Source organism: Capra hircus, chromosome 20 (genome assembly GCF_001704415.2).
Source record: "Capra hircus breed San Clemente chromosome 20, ASM170441v1, whole genome shotgun sequence".
Taxonomy (NCBI): domain Eukaryota; kingdom Metazoa; phylum Chordata; class Mammalia; order Artiodactyla; family Bovidae; genus Capra; species Capra hircus.
The window spans coordinates 13,431,448-13,451,139 of record NC_030827.1 but is presented as its reverse complement, the minus strand read 5'-3'; the positions used below and the strand labels follow the sequence as shown (position 1 = coordinate 13,451,139).

Sequence of the window (19,692 nt, the reverse complement as noted above, 5' to 3'; positions counted from 1 at the left end):
AAAGTTGTGGATTTTGGTCCATCTGATAGTTAAGAAATGGTAATTTTCACTGCATTTTTCTTAAGAGTGAAGGTGACCATCTCTTCATATATTTGAAGGCCATTTGTATTTCCTTTTCTACGAATTGTATACATTGCCCATTTTTTATGGGGTCTGTTTTTATTTTTTCTACTGTCAGGAATTCTTTCTATATTGCAGAGATGATTCTTCAGTGACTTGGTTTCAATTATTATTCCTAGTTTGTCATTTCTTGGAAATTGTTTATGAGACTTAATTTTATAGAGATTTTTGATTTATATAGTTTAATTTCTCAAGTTTTTTTCTTTTGTGACTTTTCCATTTTGAGTCTTACAGGTAGAAAAATCTTTCCTATTCCAAGATTATAGTAAAATTCCTTCATTGCTGCTTTTTTGTGCTTTTATGCTTTTAATTTTTGCATTATATCTTTGATCCATTAGTTTTTCCTTGTTTGCAATATGGCACATGGATATGATTTTATATTTCCAAATGCTTCTTTGTTTTCAAATATCATTAAAAACCCAATTTTCTTAACACTTATCCCATGTTTCCTTTGTCATATACTAAATTTTCTGTTTGTGTTGGAGTCTGTTTCTGGGCCTTATGTGGTGTTGGATTGGCTTGACTGATGACTGTGTACCAGTAGTGCCCCGTGCTTTTAATTATACGGATTGTATAGTATTTCTAAATATTTAGTAAGGTCTTTATTTCCCCAGGTGGTACAGTTGGTAAAGAATCCCCCTGCCAGTGCAGGAGACATAAGAGGTGCGGGTTCCATCGCTGGGTTGGGAAAATCCCTTTGAGTAGGAAATGGCACCCCACTCCAGTATTCTTGCCTGGAGAATCCCATGGACAGAGGAGCCTGGCAGGCTACCATCTGTGGGGTCACAAAGAGTTGGACATGACTGAGTGCACCCACATGCTGACACCCACATGCGCGCGCACGCACACACACACACTTTTCCATACCTCTCATTTCTCTTTTTTTGAGCTTTCTTGATCATTCTTGTGTGTGTATTTTTCTGCTTGAGCTTAAGAGTTAGTTTGACTGTGTTCTAGAAGTAAAACCTACTGATAATTTGTGTTATAGTATGATTAAATTTATTAATGGGGAAATTGATGAATAGATTTATTAATAAAATTTTATGAAGGTGAGTCTTTCTATCCAGGAACATGGCCTACTTATTCAGGCCATCCTTAGTGTTTTTCATGAATGTTTCAGTGTTTATTTCAAATAGATTTTATGCATTTTCAAGGTCTAATTTTAGATATATGTTGCTTTTTTGTTCTTGTGAATAAAGTCTTTCATTATGTCATATAATTGGAGATTAGGTTTATACATAGGAAGGTTATTGATTTTTGTATATATATTTTTTCATCCCACTATCTTCCTAATAGGTCATAGTTTTTCAGTTGGTTTTCCAGGTAGAGAAAAGAGAAATTTATAAAAGGTTTTGCCCAGGGTAGAAGGAATGTGCTTCCCCGCAGAGATCTTTTGTTTATTTGTGGGTTATTATTTTTAGATGAGAACAAAAGGAGGGTGTAGGATATTGAGGAGGTGGGACAGATTTTTAAAAAATACTTTGCTCACGAAAGTAAAAACTTCTATCAACTGTAAAGTCAAATTAGACAAAAGGATATATTTAGAACATTTCGCTTCCTTCCAGATTCCTTCTACTTTAACATCCACTTTCTATAAGTGATAAATTGTTTTATCCTTCCTTGTGTTTCTTTTTTGCAAAATTAAGCAGATACATGTATTTAAATTTTTCCTTTTCTTCCAAAAGACAGGATTCACAATATATACTGTGTGTGTGTCTTTATATGGTCAGTGACTTTACCCAACCCCAGTTCCATTTTGACTTAAAATTTCTTAAATTGAGAAGTAATTTACATCACATAAAATTCACCCTTTTAAATGTGCATTTAAGTGATATTTAGTAATTTTTGTTGCATTTTTCTCAAAGAGTTCACAATTTTGTTTAGCCATCACTGCTAGTTCCACAACATTTTTTTCACTTTATAAGAAAGCCTGTACCGATTAGCAGTTATTCTCCATGGCTCCAGACAGCCACTAACCTGCTTCTTGTCTCTGGATTGCCTATTATGGCCATTTCATCTAGACTCCCAGTATGTGTGGTTTTGTATCTGACTTCTTTGACTGAATGTAATGTTTTCAAGGTTCATACATATTATAGCATGAATCAGTACTTCATTCCTTTTTAATGGATGAGTAATATTCCAATGAATGGGTAAAACCAGGTGTTGTTATTTAACCATTCATTAGTTGATGGACATTTAGTATTATTGCTGGGTTTTTTGCTATTGTAAATAATGCTGCTGTGAGCATTTGTGTACAGGGATCTAGTCATGGCTTCACTGGGTCTGCTCTGCTCTGCTTGGGCTTCCTCTGGTTGGAGAGAGTGGGAGTTTTTCTCTCGTTGCAGTGCATGGACTTCGCATTGTGGTGGCTTCTCTTGTTGGGGGCACAGGCTCTAGGTATGCAGGCTTGAGTAATTGCAGCATGCAGTCTCAGCAGTTGTGGCACATGGGCTTAGTTGCTTCACAGCGTGTAGAATCTTCCTGGATGAGGGATCAAATCCACGTCCCCTGCATTGGCAGGCAAATTCTTACCCACTGTACCACCAAGAAAAGTTCTGCTTACTGTAGTTTTGTAATAAGTTTTAACATCAGGAACTGTCTTCCGATTTTGTTGTTAAAGATGGTTTTGGCTATTTGATGTCCCTGGAGATTCTATATGATTTTTAGGATGGGCTTTTTGTATTTCTGCTAACAGTGCCAATGCAATTTAGATGGGGGTTGCATTGAATTTGTAGATCACGTTGAATACTATTGTTACCTTAACTCTGTTTAAGTCTTCTGATTCAAGAGCATGGGGTGTGTTTCCATTTTACTTATGAATTTATTTCTTTTGGCAATTTTTTTGCCCTTTTGGTTAAATATATTGCTAAGGAATCTCATTCTTTTTGCAGTTGTTTCCTTGACTTTTAAGAGTTTTATGTAAAGATAAACATATATACATAAGTATGTTGTAAATATATTTTTCTTGGTTTGTCATTTTTCTTTTGAATATGCTAGCAGTGCTTTTTTGCTTTGCTTTGCAAAAGTTTATGTAGACATATGTATGAATCTTTTATTGTACTTGGAATTTTAGTTATGGTTAAAAAATCTTTCCTTTCATTCAAGTTAGAGAGAAATTCACTTATGTTTTCTTATAGTACTTGTATTATTTCATTAAAAAAATTTAGGTCTTTAATCCATTTGGATTTATTTATGTGAATGAGATACGGACCCACTTTTATCATTTTCTGAATAATAATCCAATTGTACCCAGGGCTTTTATTTATAAATGACCATCTTTCCCCCTATGATTTGAGATGCTTTATTGAATTTTCATATGTACTTGGGTCTGTTTCTTAAGTGTTTTTGTTTGTTTGCCTGGTCTTTGTGTTTATTTTTAAGCTACTCATAATTAAGACAAAGAATTCTATATTAGGGTTAATTATTTTGAGTTGAAGATGTCTTGTTATGCTTCTGATGTGAAGTACATCATTTTTTCCCCTCTAATTTTAGGGATATGTTGTTTTTGCAAATGGAACGCGTTCAGTCCATCTTCTGCTTAGCGTTTGCTCTTGAATTAGTGGGTGGGACTTTGTGGATGAGAGGAGGGAGGGCGCATGGTGTCATTGGTTATTTGAAGTTCCAGGTTTTTGTAAGTCATGCAGTCTTGCCTGAGAAGTCTTTCAGCCGTATCTGATTCTTTTATCTTTTTTTTTTTTAATTGTTTTCTGGTTATTCATTTTTTGCTTTGAAAAAAATGGGTAAAAGTATTATGTATTTGATTTTGTTTTATCCTAATGACAGTAGATAAATAAACCTTTAATGTTTTAAAACTAAGAAATTGGTAATACAGAATTGTGCCTCTGCAGAAATGACTGAATGTCTTTAAAAAGTTAACGGTGTGGGCTTGAATTGGTGGGTCATAGGACTCATTTACATTATTTGGTCTACCAGGTTACTGATATGCTTGTTTATAATGCATTAGTATTAGGTAAGAATATTTAATTAACAATATACTGGGTGTTTACTTTTTAAGATGTTAACTGACATTATTAATACTCTTACAGCAGAAATAAGAAGGATAAAAAGAGAGAAAAAGAAAAGGACCACATCAGTGAAAGAAGAGAGAGAGAACGTTCAGCTTCTACAAGAAAGAACTCTAATGATAGAGAAGGGAAGGACAAGGTGGAGAAGAACAATACTTCACTTAAAGTAAGCAGGTCTTTCCATGTTTAGGGTTTAAATAATAAATATGAGATTGTTCTTTATTTCATAGACGTAGTAACTTTAGACAAAGCTCCTTGAGGGCAACAGTGTTTTTGGTACTACTTATTTGTTGTGTCAGTAGTTTTTTCACTTAGTTTTTGAAGATAAGAATTAATTAATGTTAACTAATGTAGACAATTGCATTCCTTATTCACAGAATGGCATACAATAAAAATTTTAACAGTGTACAGGAATATTTCTACTTGTTGCCATTTTCCTCCCTGCATTTGTTTTAGCAGATTTGAAAGATGATGTTATTGGTTTTGTGATAATATACCAATTGTTAGGTTTGTTGAATTAGAATAATTAATGGAAACCAAATTCCATCAAGTAAGGATTTTTTTGGGGGGGATAAATATTGTAAATACTTGTGAGTTAGGTTATTTTCCTTATACTGGTAAGTAATATTTGTGTTTTATGAGGTCTGAAGCTTTCATCTTACAGTTTTATTTATTCCCATACTGCTAGAAGTTTATCATCATTGTCAGTAACATTGATAGTATCTCCTGAGCACTTGATACATTCCAGACACTGTTCCACATGTTCTCTTTAATTCTTAGTTGAGGACTGAATTTGGACTGTTCTCGAACAGTCTTTGGTAGGAAGAACAGTGACTTCCTTTTCCCATTCCCTTGTTTTTGCTTATTTGGTATCCAGATTATAAGTGTATCCTGCCCTCTATGGGAACTGTTTTACTTTGAGCAGATCTCTTCTACTTTTTCAAGTCAGGCAGCAACATTTGTTGAATTCTTCTGTAGAATTTCTCTGTACCTATTTTATTCCAACGAGTCTCCATGGATTGTTCCATCTTAGAAGTACAAAGGACATATCGATACATGTTTGCATATACTATTTATTTGAAAAGGTAAATGGGAGAAAATACCCAGTTTGACTAATTCACAAAAGGTAAAGTTACATATTTTAGCCAGAACTAGATGTAATAGCTGGCAGCTCTTGAGAAAAATATTAAATATATACCTAAATACTCATTGTAGGAGAAGGAGCACAATAAAGAACCAGATTCAAGCGTGGGCAAAGAAGTAGATGGCAAGGATGCACCAAGGACTGAGGAAAACAGAGTACAGCAAAATGGGAATTGTCAGCCCAACGAAGAGAGCCTCTCTGCCAAAGCAGAAGCAGTATAGGCCCGGCAGATGCACCTCTAAACACACGCTGGAGTAGAATCCAAAGCTTTTAATTCTCTCAACAAGATGTTAAACAGTGAAGAAATCCAGTAGAGCATAAAGATGCAAGCTAACGGCGTTTCTAGTTGTTAGGTGACTTTGTGGCCATCTTGATACTGAGTAAGAAAACAAAGCATGGACATCATGAAAATAACAGGTGTGACCCAAACTCTTCATCCGCTAAATCTGTGCGTTGCCATGGCGGCCGACACCGTTGTCACGTGGTTTGTTAGTGTTTGCCAAGAACCATTACAAATAAATGGGACATTAAAGATCTAAATTTGTTATACCATCCATAAAGACTGGAGATAAGCTTTGGAGGCTCTTTTAAGAATGCTAGAAACTGATTTTGTATTATTTTACCTTTTTTTTAAGTTCAATATATACAGATTGATAATGTGCTTGAAATCGGTGCAAATATGTACACACCCTTGTAAGTGCAGAGTTTGTAAGAAGTTTTAACATTTACTTCACAGGATTTATAGTGATTGTGTTAAATTCTCACTGTCGTGTTTTCTTTTGCTCACAGTTTAGGACAGTGGTTTTTCTTTAAAATAGTTTTACAGATTAAAGTTGCTTAAATAAGTGGATTACAAACCAACTGACAATGCATGCTACTGTTCTCTTTCAAAAGGAAGAACAACTGTGTGGAATACTAATGACATATTAGTATTCAGTGTTTAGAATCATTGGGTCTCCCCACATAGTAAGCATTTCTTTTTGAACTTTCTTGACATTTCCGAGCTTATTATGAACAATATTGCAGTGTGTGTTGTCAGCTGTAGGTGGTAAAGGTGCCATTTATAAAAAGAAAGCTGGGTTTTCAAAATGGGCTACGGGAGCACAAGCTGAAGCTTTAGTGCCTTCTACAACGTGGTATACTGTTTTCTAGAATTTTATATGAGCTAGTCATTCTCAATTCATATGGAATTTAGATGGGTATTTCATTCCCTCCCATAGGAAAGTGTGAAAGTGATATGTCAGAAGAGCTCCTTACTTACCTAATATGAGAGGGAAGTCTGTGTTTAAGAATGACTTCAGCGCTTAAAACAACAGTGTAGTTGTGGGACCATCAGTTTTATACTGTGATAACTGAAAATGAAGCAGCGTGTTCTTACTTTACTTAAAGCCAAGACCCTTTAGTTGTCTACATTGGATGGCCTTAATTATTACCTCTCAATCATCTTCTCGTAAATGATGTGCTGAAATTGTGCTTAAAGGAGAGTACATGAGGTTATTTGTTTTATGTGTAAAGTATGTTTACTTGAGCTTAAAATATAGGTCATCCTGCATTGTTAGGCACACTTTTTGCAGAAAGTATGCAAGTAGCAAAATGACAACATTACTAATACTTTCCCCCAAACCACAACTTATAGTTTCAGAACTCTTTTCATTGTTATATTTCCAAAATTTATACCTTTTAATTAGCATGTTATTAAAAAAAATCAAGTATAATTATTTTACTGCAGTCTAATACAATCAAATTACTCAGTTGCCTTACCTCATGGGAAGAGTTACTTATGAATTTAAAGAGCTGAGTAACACATCAGTTACTTGGTTTCAACTTGAGTTTTCTTTTTAATGTTAATACTATTGAAACTTAAGTATTTTGTGGAGAATGGAAGGAATTGCCCTTATTGCAAGCAATGAAGCCCGGTTTGATTATGAAGCTGCTTAACTACTCTTCATGTGTTCACAATTACTGTGTTTTTTTTTTTCCTCTTTGTCACTATGTACATTAAAATTTTTGAAAATGCTTTACTATGTAAAGTATAGATGGTCATTTTAATCATTCAACCACATACGGTTGGCTGGTAAACAGCATATTTTGATACAGGAATGCTTGGGTGCATATGGAAAGATTGTGAAGGAGTGTGTGTCTTGCATTAAAGCTTCTTATTTATGATATGTAAGTAGAATAGAACAAATGTTGTTTGAATCTTTGTTATTTTTAGTACCATTTCTCTAATAAAGCTAAGTATTTTAGAGGAAAATATTTGTTCATGCATTTCAAAACAGCATCTTAGGTTTACTCTGTTCTTGTTTCAGTTGGCATAGCTATGGAGATTGTTTTGGTATGGAGAATGCATGTTTGTGTGGTGTCTGTAAAGCAATCAGTTAAAGTTTGAGTATTTTCTTGTGCTCTGTACTCTATTAAATGTTTGGTAAGTTGGTAATTAACATACGTAATTTGGTTTCTGATGCCAGTTATTTTTCTTGCTGATCATATTTATTCAGTTTTAAGACAACCATACCAATGTTAAAAGACACTGATTTATAAAAATTGGGCATGAGTAGGAATACCAGACAGAGAAGGCAATGGCACCCCACTCCAGTACTCTTGCCTGGAATATCCCATGGACAGAGGAGCCTGGTAGGCTACAGTCCAGGGGGACGCTAAGAGTCGGACACGACTGAGCGACTTCACTTTGACTTTTCACTTTCATGCACTGGAGAAGGAAATGGCAACCCACTCCAGTGTTCTTGCCTGGAGAATCCCAGGGACGGGGGAGCCTCGTGGGCTGCCATCTGTGGGTTCACACAGAGTCGGACACGACTGAAGTGACTTAGCAGCAGCAGCAGGAATACAGAGGCCCAGAGAACGTGAAGTCATTTTCTTAAACAGGCTTAGGGAAGCAAAACTTTCTAGGGTCTAGAGGTAAGGGAGGGAGGGTCGGGGTGGGAGGGGGGTGGAGAGAGAGAGTGTGTGTTTGTGTGTGTGAAAAAGATTTTCTCTTTGTTCACTTATAAGGGCTGATATGTTTTCATTTGTTTATTATTTTCTTTTAAGGTATTTCATTACTTTTTTAAAACTGTCTTTTTCATCCCAGGTAGATGTTGTCAGGAAAACTTGAGGTAAGGCCAAGAAGAGAGCCATTTTATACTTCATACTATCTGTAAATTATCTTTTTCAGCTTGATTATATAGCGAGTATATTCTGTTCCTTAAATTGTAGTTGCTGTCCGTTCTAGACAAATTCTGTTGGTCCTTCTGTTTTTGCTCTTCAGCAGTGTACACTTAACTGTTAATAAAAGATGTTCCTTTATAAGCTAGCCAGTTTCATGTGAGGAAGCAAGTGTAAACTCTTAACTTCTGCAGCTGTCTCGTTATTTTTTATTGAGTCTAATTAACACACAGTTAAAAATACACTAGTCAGCTTGTGCTTTTCTGTTTAGAATTATTTTCCAAGGTATTCAGTATTTGCTACGTTGATCTTGAGAAGTATCGGAGACTTAAATTTTGATGTGCGATTTAAAAGTAAACACTGGCATTTAGAATCAGTTTTTTTTGGGGGGGGGTCAAGAAAATGATTTCTTTTGTGATATTAGTCACCCTCAGTATTGTCATTCATTCTTATATGTTATATGGGTTGCTATGTTTAAAACTTGACTCTGGAGGCAAATTTGGTCCCAACTGAAGATATCATTCAAATTTAAGGAGTATAATATGTAATAATAGCCTTTTAAAAGTTTAAAAATTTGGAATAATTGTTGTTCAGTCACTAAGTCGAGTCTGACTGTTTGCAGCCCTATGGACTGCAGCATGCCAGGCTCCTTTGTCCTTCACTGTCTCCCAAAGTTTGCTCAGATTCATGTGCATTAAGTCAGTTATGCTGTCTAACCAGCTCGTTCTCTGCCACCTCCTTCTCTTTTTGCCTTCAGTCGTTCTCAGCATCAGGGTCTTTTAGTATGATTTGATTTAAATCCTACTTTAGTAGTTGAATTAGCAGTTAAAATGAATTCTTTTTGAGCATTGTACTGAATAACATTTCAATGAGATATTTATGTTTTTATTGAAAGAAGTATCTGGTTTTAATTGGGTCACTTATGAAGTAGAGCCGTTTCCACGAAGTAATTATGTTCCTTCGGTGTTTTAAAGGTTTTAAAAGAATTTTTACTATGTATATACTTAGTATTTTCTCATGTTTATTCAGTAATAGTCATTTAAAATTAAGTTGTTGATTTTTAAGTTTCAGAGGTTAGTGCTCTCAGAAGGGCTAAGTGATATTTCTGGAAGCAGGAGTCAAGTATAAATGTAATAAAATAATCTTTTAAAAATAAAATTCACTTCCCTACTTAATCTTGGGTTTATGGGTGAATTTGTTTTTCTTAAATACACTTTTATTGGTGATTCTGCCAAAGATTGGTACATAATTTTTAAAATAAAAGCTAAATTTTATTACTAGGTGGGATTTAGAAACTAATAACTAGATTTCTTTCTGTTTCATTTTAAGGTACTTTTATAGTTTCTAGCAATCAATTTATTGTTAGTTTATATGTAATGCAACATTTCTTAACATACTGTTCTTAGATTTTTAGTCTGTTGTCTGATTTTTAAATTTACTTTGTAACATTTTAATTTTGAGACTTGCCAAACTTTTATAAAACTTCACAAATTTTACCAGTAAGATTTCCTTTCTGAGGATTGAAATAGAATGGTAGTTGCCTTCATTCTTGATTAACTTCTATTTGCTAGGTAGACAATTTCTTAACTGTATCTGTAAGTTCAAATTCATGAAATTCATGCTGAAAGAATTAGAGTTGAAGAGATTGTTCTATGATTTAAGGTTACTGGTAGGCAAAAAAGTGTTGGGAGACAGTACAGAATTCTCGTAATTTCCACAGGAGGTTATATTTGGGTGTACTGTGTAGTTATATAGGTAGTTCAGTTTAATAGTTAAATATTACTTTTCTCCATCTTAACTAGGTTTAATAAGTAGTGCTATTCTTTACATAATGCTATATGGATTATCAAGGGAAGGGTTTAAAATGTAAAAAAGAGGTACTGCATAGATGGTGTATATTTATGTGAGTAGGACTACTTCCAAATGGTACTAGTGAAGATTTATCAGAAGCTGCTGCTGTTGTGTTGCTCTATTTTTAATAAAATGAAAATCTTAAAGTCTCCACTGTTGAGTAGTAATTTCATCTAAGACATTTAATTACATATTTACAGCGTACTTTTATAACTGAAAGGTTGTTAATAGCCTTTTTGATCATTGGGTATTCTTCATGTTATGTGGCGATCTCAAGTTAAAGCTTTGCATCTCTTAACGTTTTGCAGTGTTCCAGTAAGTGACAGCGGCTCTTTGAATCTCCCTTTTATTTTCAGAATCAACTTTCTTTTTTTTATTGGAGGATAATTGCTTTACAGTGTTGAGTTGGTTTCTGCTGTATAATAATGGTAATCAGTCATGTCCCCTCCCTCATTAGCCTCCCTGCCCTCTCCCAGCCCACCCCCTAGGTCGTTAGTGAGTGCGAGGGTGGGCTCCCTACTTTATAAAGCAGCTTCCCACTAGTTACCTGTTTTACACTTAATGGTATATATATGTCAATGCTACTTTCTCAATTCATCCTACCCTCTCCTACCTCTGTTGTGTCCACAAGTATGCATTCTATGTCTTCATCTCCATTTCTTCCCTGTATATAGGTTAATTATAGTACTATTTTTCTAGAGTCCATATATGTGCCTTAATATACGTGTTTGTTTTTCTGATTTGTTGTTGTTTAGTTGCCAAGTCATGTCTGACTTTGTGACCCCATAAACTGCAGCACGCCGGACTTCCCTGTCCCTCACCATCTCTAGGAGTTTGCTCAAGTTCCTGTCCATTACATCAGTGATAACATCCAACCATCTCATCCTCTGTCACCCTCTTCTTCTGCCTTCAGTCTTTCCCAGCATCAGGGTCTTTTCCAGTGAGTCGGCTCTTTGCGACTCAGAGTGGTGGCCAGAGTATTGGAGCTTCAGGTTCAGCATCAGTCTTTCCAATGAGTATTCAAGATTTATTTCCTTTAAGATTGACTAGTTTGATCTTGCTGTCCAAAGAAGTCTCAGGAGTCTTCTCCAGCACCACAGTTCAAAAGCATCAGTTAATTCTTTGGTGCTCTTTATGGTCCAGGTGTCAAAACTGTATGTGACAACTGGAAAGACCATAGCCTTGACTGTACGGACCTTTGTCAGCAAAGTGATGTCTTTGCCTTTTAACACACTGTCTGGGATTGTCATAAGAAGCAGCCGTCTTCTAGTTGCATGGCTGCAGTCACCATCTGCAGTGATTTTAGAGCCCAGGAAGAGGAAATCTGTCACTGCTTTCACACTTCTAGTTCCCATGAAGTGATGGGACCAGAGGCCATGATCTTAGTTTTTTTAATATTTAGTTTTCAGCTGGCTTTTTCTTCTTCACCCTCATCAAGAGGTTCTTTAGTTCCTCTTTGCTTTCTGCCATTAAAGTGGTATCAGCCGCATATCTGAGGTGGTAGATATTTCTCCCAGAAATCTTGATTCCAGGTTGTAACTCATCCAGTCCAGCATTTCGCTTGATGTGCTCTGCATCTAAGTTAAATAAACAGAGTGACAATAAACAGCCTTGTCGAACTCCTTTCTCAATCCTGAACCAGTCAGTTGTTTTCTCTTCTAACTGTTGCTTCTTGACCAGCATACAGGTTTTTCAGGAGCTAGGCAAGATGGCCTGGTATTCCCATCTCTTTAAGAGTTTTTCACAGTTTGTTATGATCCACACAGTCAAAGGCTTTTAGCATAGTCAGTGAAACAGAGGTGGATGTTTTTCTGGAATTCCTTTCCTTTCTCTATGATCTAGTCAATGTTTGCAATTTGATCTCTGGTTTCTCTGCCTTTTCTAAACCCAGCTTGAATATCTGGAAGTTCTCAGTTCACATAATCCTGAAGCCTAGCCTGTAGAATTTTGAGTATAACCTTACTGGCATGGGAATTGAGTACAATTGTCTGGTGGTTTGAATGTTCTTTAGTATTGGCCTTCTTGGGAATTGGGATGAGGATAGACCTTTTCCAGTTCTGTGGCCACCGCTGGGTTTTCTAAATTTGCTAATATATGAGTACAGCACTTTGATGGCATCATCTTTTTAAGATTTTTAAATAGTTGTGCTGGAATTCCATTGCCTCCACTAGCTTTATTGACAGCAGTGCTTCCTAAGGGCCGCTTGACTTTGCTCTCAGAATGTCTGGCTCTGGGTGAGTGACCACACCATTGTGGTTATCTGGGTCGTTAAGATCTTTTTTTGTACAGTTCTGTGTATTCTTTCCATCTCTTCTTGATCTCTTCTGCTTCTATTAGATCTTCACTGTTTTTGTCTTTTATTGTGCCCATCTTTGAATGAAATGTTCCTTAGAAACTTCCAATTTTCTTGTGATCTCTAGTCTTTCCCTTTCTGTTGTTTTTCTCTATTTGCATATATAACAGGCTCTGAGAGGTTCATCCACCTCACTACAACTGACTCAGATTCATTGCCTTTTTGTGGCTGAGTAAAACTACTGCACAGTTGCACTCATCTCACACGCTAGTAAAGTAATGCTCAAAATTCTCCAAGCCAGGCTTCAGCAATACGTGAACCATGAACTTCCAGATGTTCAAGCTGGTTTTAGAAAAGGCAGAGGAACCAGGGATCAAATTGCCAACATCTGCTGGATCATCGAAAAAGCAAAAAAGTTCCCAGAAGAACATCTATTTCTGCTTTATTAACTATGCCAAAGCCTTTGACTGTGTGGATCACAATAAATTGTGGAAAATTCTTCAAGAGATGGGAATACCAGACCACCTGACCTGCCTCTTGAGAAACCTATATGCAGGTCAGGAAGCAACAGTTAGAACTGTCTCTCCTTCTCTGGCGGGACATGGAACAACAGACTGGTTCCAAATAGGAAAAGGAGTACATCAAGGCTGTATATTGTCACCTTGCTTATTTAACTTCTATGCAGAGTACATCATGAGAAATGCTGGGCTGGAAGAAGCACAAGCTGGAATTGAGATTGCCAGGAGAAATATCAATAACTTCAGATATGCAGATGATACCACCCTTATGGCAGGAAGTGAAGAGGAACTAAAAAGCCTCTTGATGGAAGTGAAAGAGGAGAGTGAAAAAGTTGTCCTAAAGCTCAACATTCAGAAAACGAAGATCATGGCATCTGGTCCCATCACTTCATGGGAAATAGATGGGGAAACAGTGGAAACAGTGTCAGACTTAATTTTTGGGGGCTCCAAAATCACTGCAGATGGTGATTGCAGCCATGAAATTAAGATGCTTACTCCTTGGAAGGAAAGTTATGACCAACCTAGATATATTAAAAAGCAGAGACATTACTGTGCCAACAAAGGTCCGTCTAGTCAAGGCTGTGGTTTTTCCATTGGTCATGTATGGATTTGAGAGTTGGACTGTGAAGAAAACTGAGTGCCGAAGAATTCATGCTTTTGAACTGTGGTATTGGAGAAGACTCTTGAGAGTCCCTTGGACTGCAAGGAGATCCAACCAGTCCATCCTAAAAGAGATCAGTCCTGGGTGTTCACTGGAAGGACTGATGCTAAAGCTGAAACTCCAGTACTTTGGCCACCTCATGTGAAGAGTTGACTCATTGGGAAAGACTGGTGCTGGGAGGGATTGAGGGCAGGAGGAGAAGGGGATGACAGAGGATGAGATGGCATCACCAACTTGATGGACATGAGTTTGAGTGAACTCCGGGAGTTGGTGATGGACAGGGAGGCCTGGCATGCTGCGGTTCATAGGGTCACAAAGAGACACGACTGAGCGATTGAACTGAACTGAATATTCCATTGCATATATGTACCACATTGTATTTATCTGTTCATCTGTTGATGAGCTAGTATTTGCACAATGAAAATTGCCACTAGTTGTAACAGCAAGTGGAATGCCTTGTCCCATATGTCAGAAGTTTAACTCTCCATTTGGTGAATGAGCTGTGTACTTGGGATGGTCATTTGAGTGAGACAAACTATTAGGGGTTTTAGGGGTTTCTCTTAAAAATAAATTGGCTGTCAGATACGTAAATTTGCAACCCTATATGACCTACTGGTTTAACTGGTCCAGAGGTGATGAGGCCGCACACAAATTTCTCTGTAAGCGTTCTGTCCTTCTGTGGTTAAAGGTCATGAGCTGCTTTGGTTTCCAAATGTTGACCTACATGTGTGAGGACAGGTTGGGGGTGAGAGAGGAGAGGCCCTTGCCAGTAGTGAGTTTGAACTTTTCCAGGTGTGACCTTCACATGACTTCCTAGAGGAATGACACATGTGATCCTTAACTTTTTGACTTCCAGACGAAATGTCTCATATTATTTTTACTATGAATGATTTCTAAATAGTAATTACTTAAGGAGTATAATGAGAGTATATTTAGTTTTTATAATGCTGATTTTCTTACCTGGGGAAAAATACCCTAAGATTCACTGACAAAAGAGTAAAATCTCTAGAAAGTATGCTCCGCTATGCTACAGCATGATGTCAGAGGTGGTTCATGCTAAGTCGCTTCAGTCCTGTCTGACTCTGTAGCCCTGTAGAGGGTAGCCCACCAGACTCCTCTGTCCATGGCAAGAATACTGGGGTGGGTTGCCATGCCCTTCTCCAGGGGATCTTGACCCAGGGATTGAACTTGCGGCTCCTTCATTGTAGGCAGATTCTTTACCACTGAGCCACTGCGTAAGCCCTTTCAGAGGTGGTAAATGGAATCAATTATATAGACATGACCTTTAGTACTGTCTTTCTATTGAGCACCAGTCCATCCACCTTCTGATTAGCACATGACAAAAGAACTTACTGATTCTTAGCTCCTAAATACTGGATGTCTTACCAGCACCATAAATTTATTCTGTTCCAAACAAACCATTCCATTTCCAATATCAAGTCTATGCCTCTGTTGTTCATTGGTTTCAGCCGAACTGATATCTTTTTAGTTTTGCATCACCACTGTTCATTTCTGTCTTGACTTCACTGTCAATCGTATTTGCTAAATCCTCTCAATCCTACTTTTCCTCTGAAATACTTTAAATGTGCCCTTGTCTCAGTTTTGATTCCTAGTTACACAAAACAGTCCGCTCTAGCAGAAAGGTAATTATGGTGTTAGAATTAAGTCCCTTCTCCTTTGAGCCTGTTTCTATAGATTGCTAATTGGTTTTCAAACCTCAGGCCTTTTTCCAAATTCTTTTAAGCATAACTTGGCTACTGGATTACTAATTCCTTTAAATTGGTCAGTAATTTTATAAAAACTTTCTGATTTTAGTGTGCCTGTGTGTAATTCTGGCTTTTGAGTCATGCTGGCTTGATAGAATGAGTTGGATGTTATTCCTTTTGGAGTTTTCTGAAGAAATTTGTGTCATGTTCACTATTCCATAAATATTAGATAGGATTCCCCAATAAAACCAACTTGAGCTTGGAATTTTCATGCTACAAATCCAACATTCAAAATAAAATTAGAGCTATTCATGTTACTTAATCTTGAGTGAGTGTTAGTGCTGTGTGTCTTCTAAGGAATTTGTCCATTTTATCTAAGGTGTTGAATTTGTCAACATAAAGGTGTTCATGATATTACCTTCTTGTCTTAGTGTATGTAAGGTCTATAGTGAAAGCCTCTCATTCCTAGTATTGTTAGCTATTGTCTTTTTCACCTGATCAGTTTGCTAGTGATTTATCAGTTTTCTCCAGTAAGATTTTTTTCATCATATTTTCTCTTTTTCTCTGCCTTTTATTTCCCTGATTTCTACTCATTATTTCTTCTGCTTATTCTGCTTATTTTGAGCTTAGTTTGCTCTTTTTTTCCCCCCTAAAGTGTTAGCTGGTATCACTGACCTGAGACCTTTGTTGTTTTTTTTTAAGCCATTAAAAAAAATTGAAGTATAGTTAATTTACAGTGTTGTGTTTCAGGTATATAGCAGAATGATTCTTTATACATATATATATATACACACACACACACATATGTACTCCTTTTTAGATTCTTTTCCGTCATAAGTTATTACAAGATATTGAGAGTCCCTCTTTTCTAGTAGAAGTAGCCTGATAGACTGTAGCCTGCCAGGCTCCTCTGTCCATGCAGTTCTCCAGGCAAGAATACTGGAGTGGGTAACCATTCTCTTCTCCAGGGCATCTTCCCGACTCAGGGATCTTCCTGACTCAGGGATCAAACCTGGGTCTCCTGCATTGCAGGCAGATTGTTTACCGTTTGAACCACCAGAGAAGCCCCAGAAGTACTTAAGTACTATAAATTTCCCTCTAAGCATTGCTTTAGCTGCATTCCAACAAATTTAGATACGTTGTGTCTTCAGTTTCATTCAAGATACTTCATAAATGGGGTTATCAACAAAGGAAACAATAAGATTAAAAGACAGCCTTCAGAATGGGAGAAAATAAATACAAAGCAACTGATGGGGTTAATCTCTAGAATATATAAGCAGCTCATACAACTCAACATCAGGAAAGCAAACAGCCCAATCAAAAAATGGGCAAAAGACCTAAGAACACATATCTCCAAAGAACACATACATCTGGCTAATAAACACATGGAAAGATGCTCAACATTGCTGATTCGATTCAGTTCAGTTCAGTCGCTCAGTCGTGTCCAACTCTTTGCGACCCCATGAATCACAGCACGCCAGGCCTCCCTATCCATCACCAACTCCCAGAGTTCACTGAAACTCATGTCCATTGAGTTGGTGATGCCATCCAGCCATCTCATCCTCTGTTGGCCCCTTCTCCTCCTGCCCCCAATCCCTACCAGCATCAGGGTCTTTACCAGTGAGTCAGCTCTTCACATGAGGTGGCCAAAGTATTGGAGTTTTAGCTTTAGCATCAGTCCTTCCAATGAACACCCAGGACTGATCTCCTTCAGGATGGACTGGTTGGATCTCCTTGCAGTCCAAGGGACTCTCAACAGTCTTCTCCAACACCACAGTTCAAAAGCATCAATTCTTCAGCGCTCAGCTTTCTTCACCATGCAACTCTCACATCCATACATGACCACTGGAAAAACCATAGCCTTGACTAGACGGACCTTTCTTGGCAAAGTAATATCTCTGCTTTTAAATATGCTCTCTAGGTTGGTCATAACTTTTCTTCCAAGGAGTAACCATCTTTTAATTTCATGGCTGCGGTCACCATCTGCAGTGATTTTGGAGCCCCCCAAAATAAAGTCTGACACTGTTTCCACTGTTTCTCCATCTATTTGACACGAAGTGATGGGACCAGATGCCATCATCTTAGTTTTCTGAATGTTGAGCTTAAGCCAGCTTTTTCACTCATCTTTCACTTTCATCAAGAGGCTTTTTAGTTCCTCTTCACTTTCTGCCATAAAGGTGGTGTCTTCTGCATATCTGAGGTTATCTATATTTCTCCCAGCAATCTTGATTCCAGCTTGTGCTTCTTCCAGCCCAGCGTTTCTCATGATGTACTCTGCATATAAGTTAAATAAGCAGGGTGACAGTATACAGCCTTGACCTACTCCTTTTCCTATTTGGAACATTGCCCATTAGAGAAATACAAATCAAAACTACGATGAGGTATCACCTCATACCACTCAGAATGGCCATCATCACAAAATCTACAAACAATAAATGCTGGAGAGGGTGTGGAGAAAAGGAAACCCTCTTGCACTATTGGTGGTAAATTGACAAAGCCACTATGGAGAACAGTATGGAGATTCCTAAAAAAACTAGAACTACATGCTTTTTTAATTATTTTGATGGGGATCCTAGCAAAACTGAAATGTTCTCAAGGACCTGAGAATTAGTGCAAAGTTAAGTGGGCCTTAGGAATCATCACTACAAATAAGACTAGTGGAGGTGATGGAATTCCAGCTGAGTTATTTCAGATCCTAAAAGACGCTGTGAAAGTTTTGCACTCAATAGGCCAGCAAATTTGGAAAACTCAGCAGTGGACACAGGACTGAAAAGATCAGTTTTCATTCCAATCTCAAAGAAGGGCAATGCCAAAGAATGTTCAGACTACCACACAATTGCACTCATCTCAGATGCTAGCAAAGTAATGCTCAAAATTCTCCAAGCAAGTCTTCAACAGTACATGAGCCAAGAACTTCCACATGTTCAAGCTGGATTTAGAAAAGGCAGAAGAACCAGAGATCAAATTGCCAACATCTGTTGGATCATAGAAAAAGTAATTCCAGAAAAACATCTGCTTCATTGACTACACTAAAGCCTTTGTGTAGATCACAACAAACTGGAAAATTGTTAAAAAGATGGGATTACCAGATCACCTCACCTGCCTCCTGTGAAACCTGTATGCAGGTCAAAAAGCAATAGTTAGAACTTGACATGGAGCAATGGACTGGTTCACAATTGGGAAAGGAGTACATCAAGGCTTTTTATTGTCATTCTGTTTATTTAACTTACATACAGAGTAACATCATGCGAAATGCTGGGTTGGATGAAGCACAAGCTGGAATCAGGATTGCCGGGAGAAATACCAGTAACCTCAGATACGCAGATAATATCATGCTAATGGCAGAATGTGAAGAGGAACTAAAGAGCCTCTTGATGAGGGTGAAAGAGGAGAGTGAAAAAGCTGGCTTAAAACTCAGCATTCAGAAAAACTAAGATTGTGGCATCTGGTCCCATCACTTTATGACAATAGATGGGGAAGCAATGGAAACAGTGACAGATTTTATTTTCTTGGACTCCAAAATCCCTGCAGGTGGTGACTGCAGCCATGAAATTAAGACGCTTGCTCCTTGGAAGAAAAACTATGACAAAGCTAGACAGTGTGTTAAAAAGCAGAGACATCACTTTGCTGACAAAGGTCCATCTAGTCAAAGCTAGGGTTTTTTTCTGGTAGTCATGTATGGATGTGAGAATTGGACTGTAAAGAAGGCTGAGTGCCAAAGAAGTGATACTTTTGAACTGTGGTGTTGGAGGAGATGCTTGAGAGTCCCTTGGGCAGCAAGGGGATCAAACCAGTCAAGCCTAAAGGAAATCAGTCCTGAATATTCATTGGAGGGACTGATGCTGAGCCTGAAGCTCCAATACTTTGGCCACCTGATGTGAAGAGCCTCACTGGAAGAGACCCTGATGCTGGGAAAGATTGAAAGCAGGAGGAGAAGGGGATGTCAGAGGACAAGATGGTTGGATGCCATCATTGACTCAATAGACATGAGTTTGAGCAAGCTCTGGGAGATGGTGAAGGACAGGGAAGCCTGATGTGCTGCAGTCCATGGGCTCGCAAAGAGTTGGACACTACTGAGCGACTGGAGGAAGACATGATCCAACAATTCCACTGTTGAGCATATACCCTGAGAAAACTGTAATAGAAAGAGACACATGTACCCCAGTGTTCATTGCAGCAGTATTTACAATAGCTGGGACGTGGAAGCAA

The 19,692-nt window shown here is 37.6% G+C and overlaps 1 protein-coding gene across 4 annotated transcripts in view; it reads left to right on the top strand.

The window, feature by feature from the left end:
• The window catches only part of SREK1 (splicing regulatory glutamic acid and lysine rich protein 1), a 44,252-nt gene extending 36,518 nt beyond the window's left edge, over positions 1-7,734 (top strand). For 2 of the 4 annotated variants that reach the window (XM_013972727.2, XM_005694618.3), the window contains 2 exons: positions 4,170-4,311; positions 5,361-7,734. In XM_013972727.2, coding sequence (XP_013828181.1) covers positions 4,170-4,311; positions 5,361-5,510 — 292 coding nt within the window. In that variant the 3' untranslated portion in view covers positions 5,511-7,734. Of the gene's footprint in view, positions 1-4,166; positions 4,312-5,360 lie in introns of all 4 variants that reach the window. The other 2 variants (XM_005694615.3, XM_018065600.1) reach the window with 1 other exon arrangement.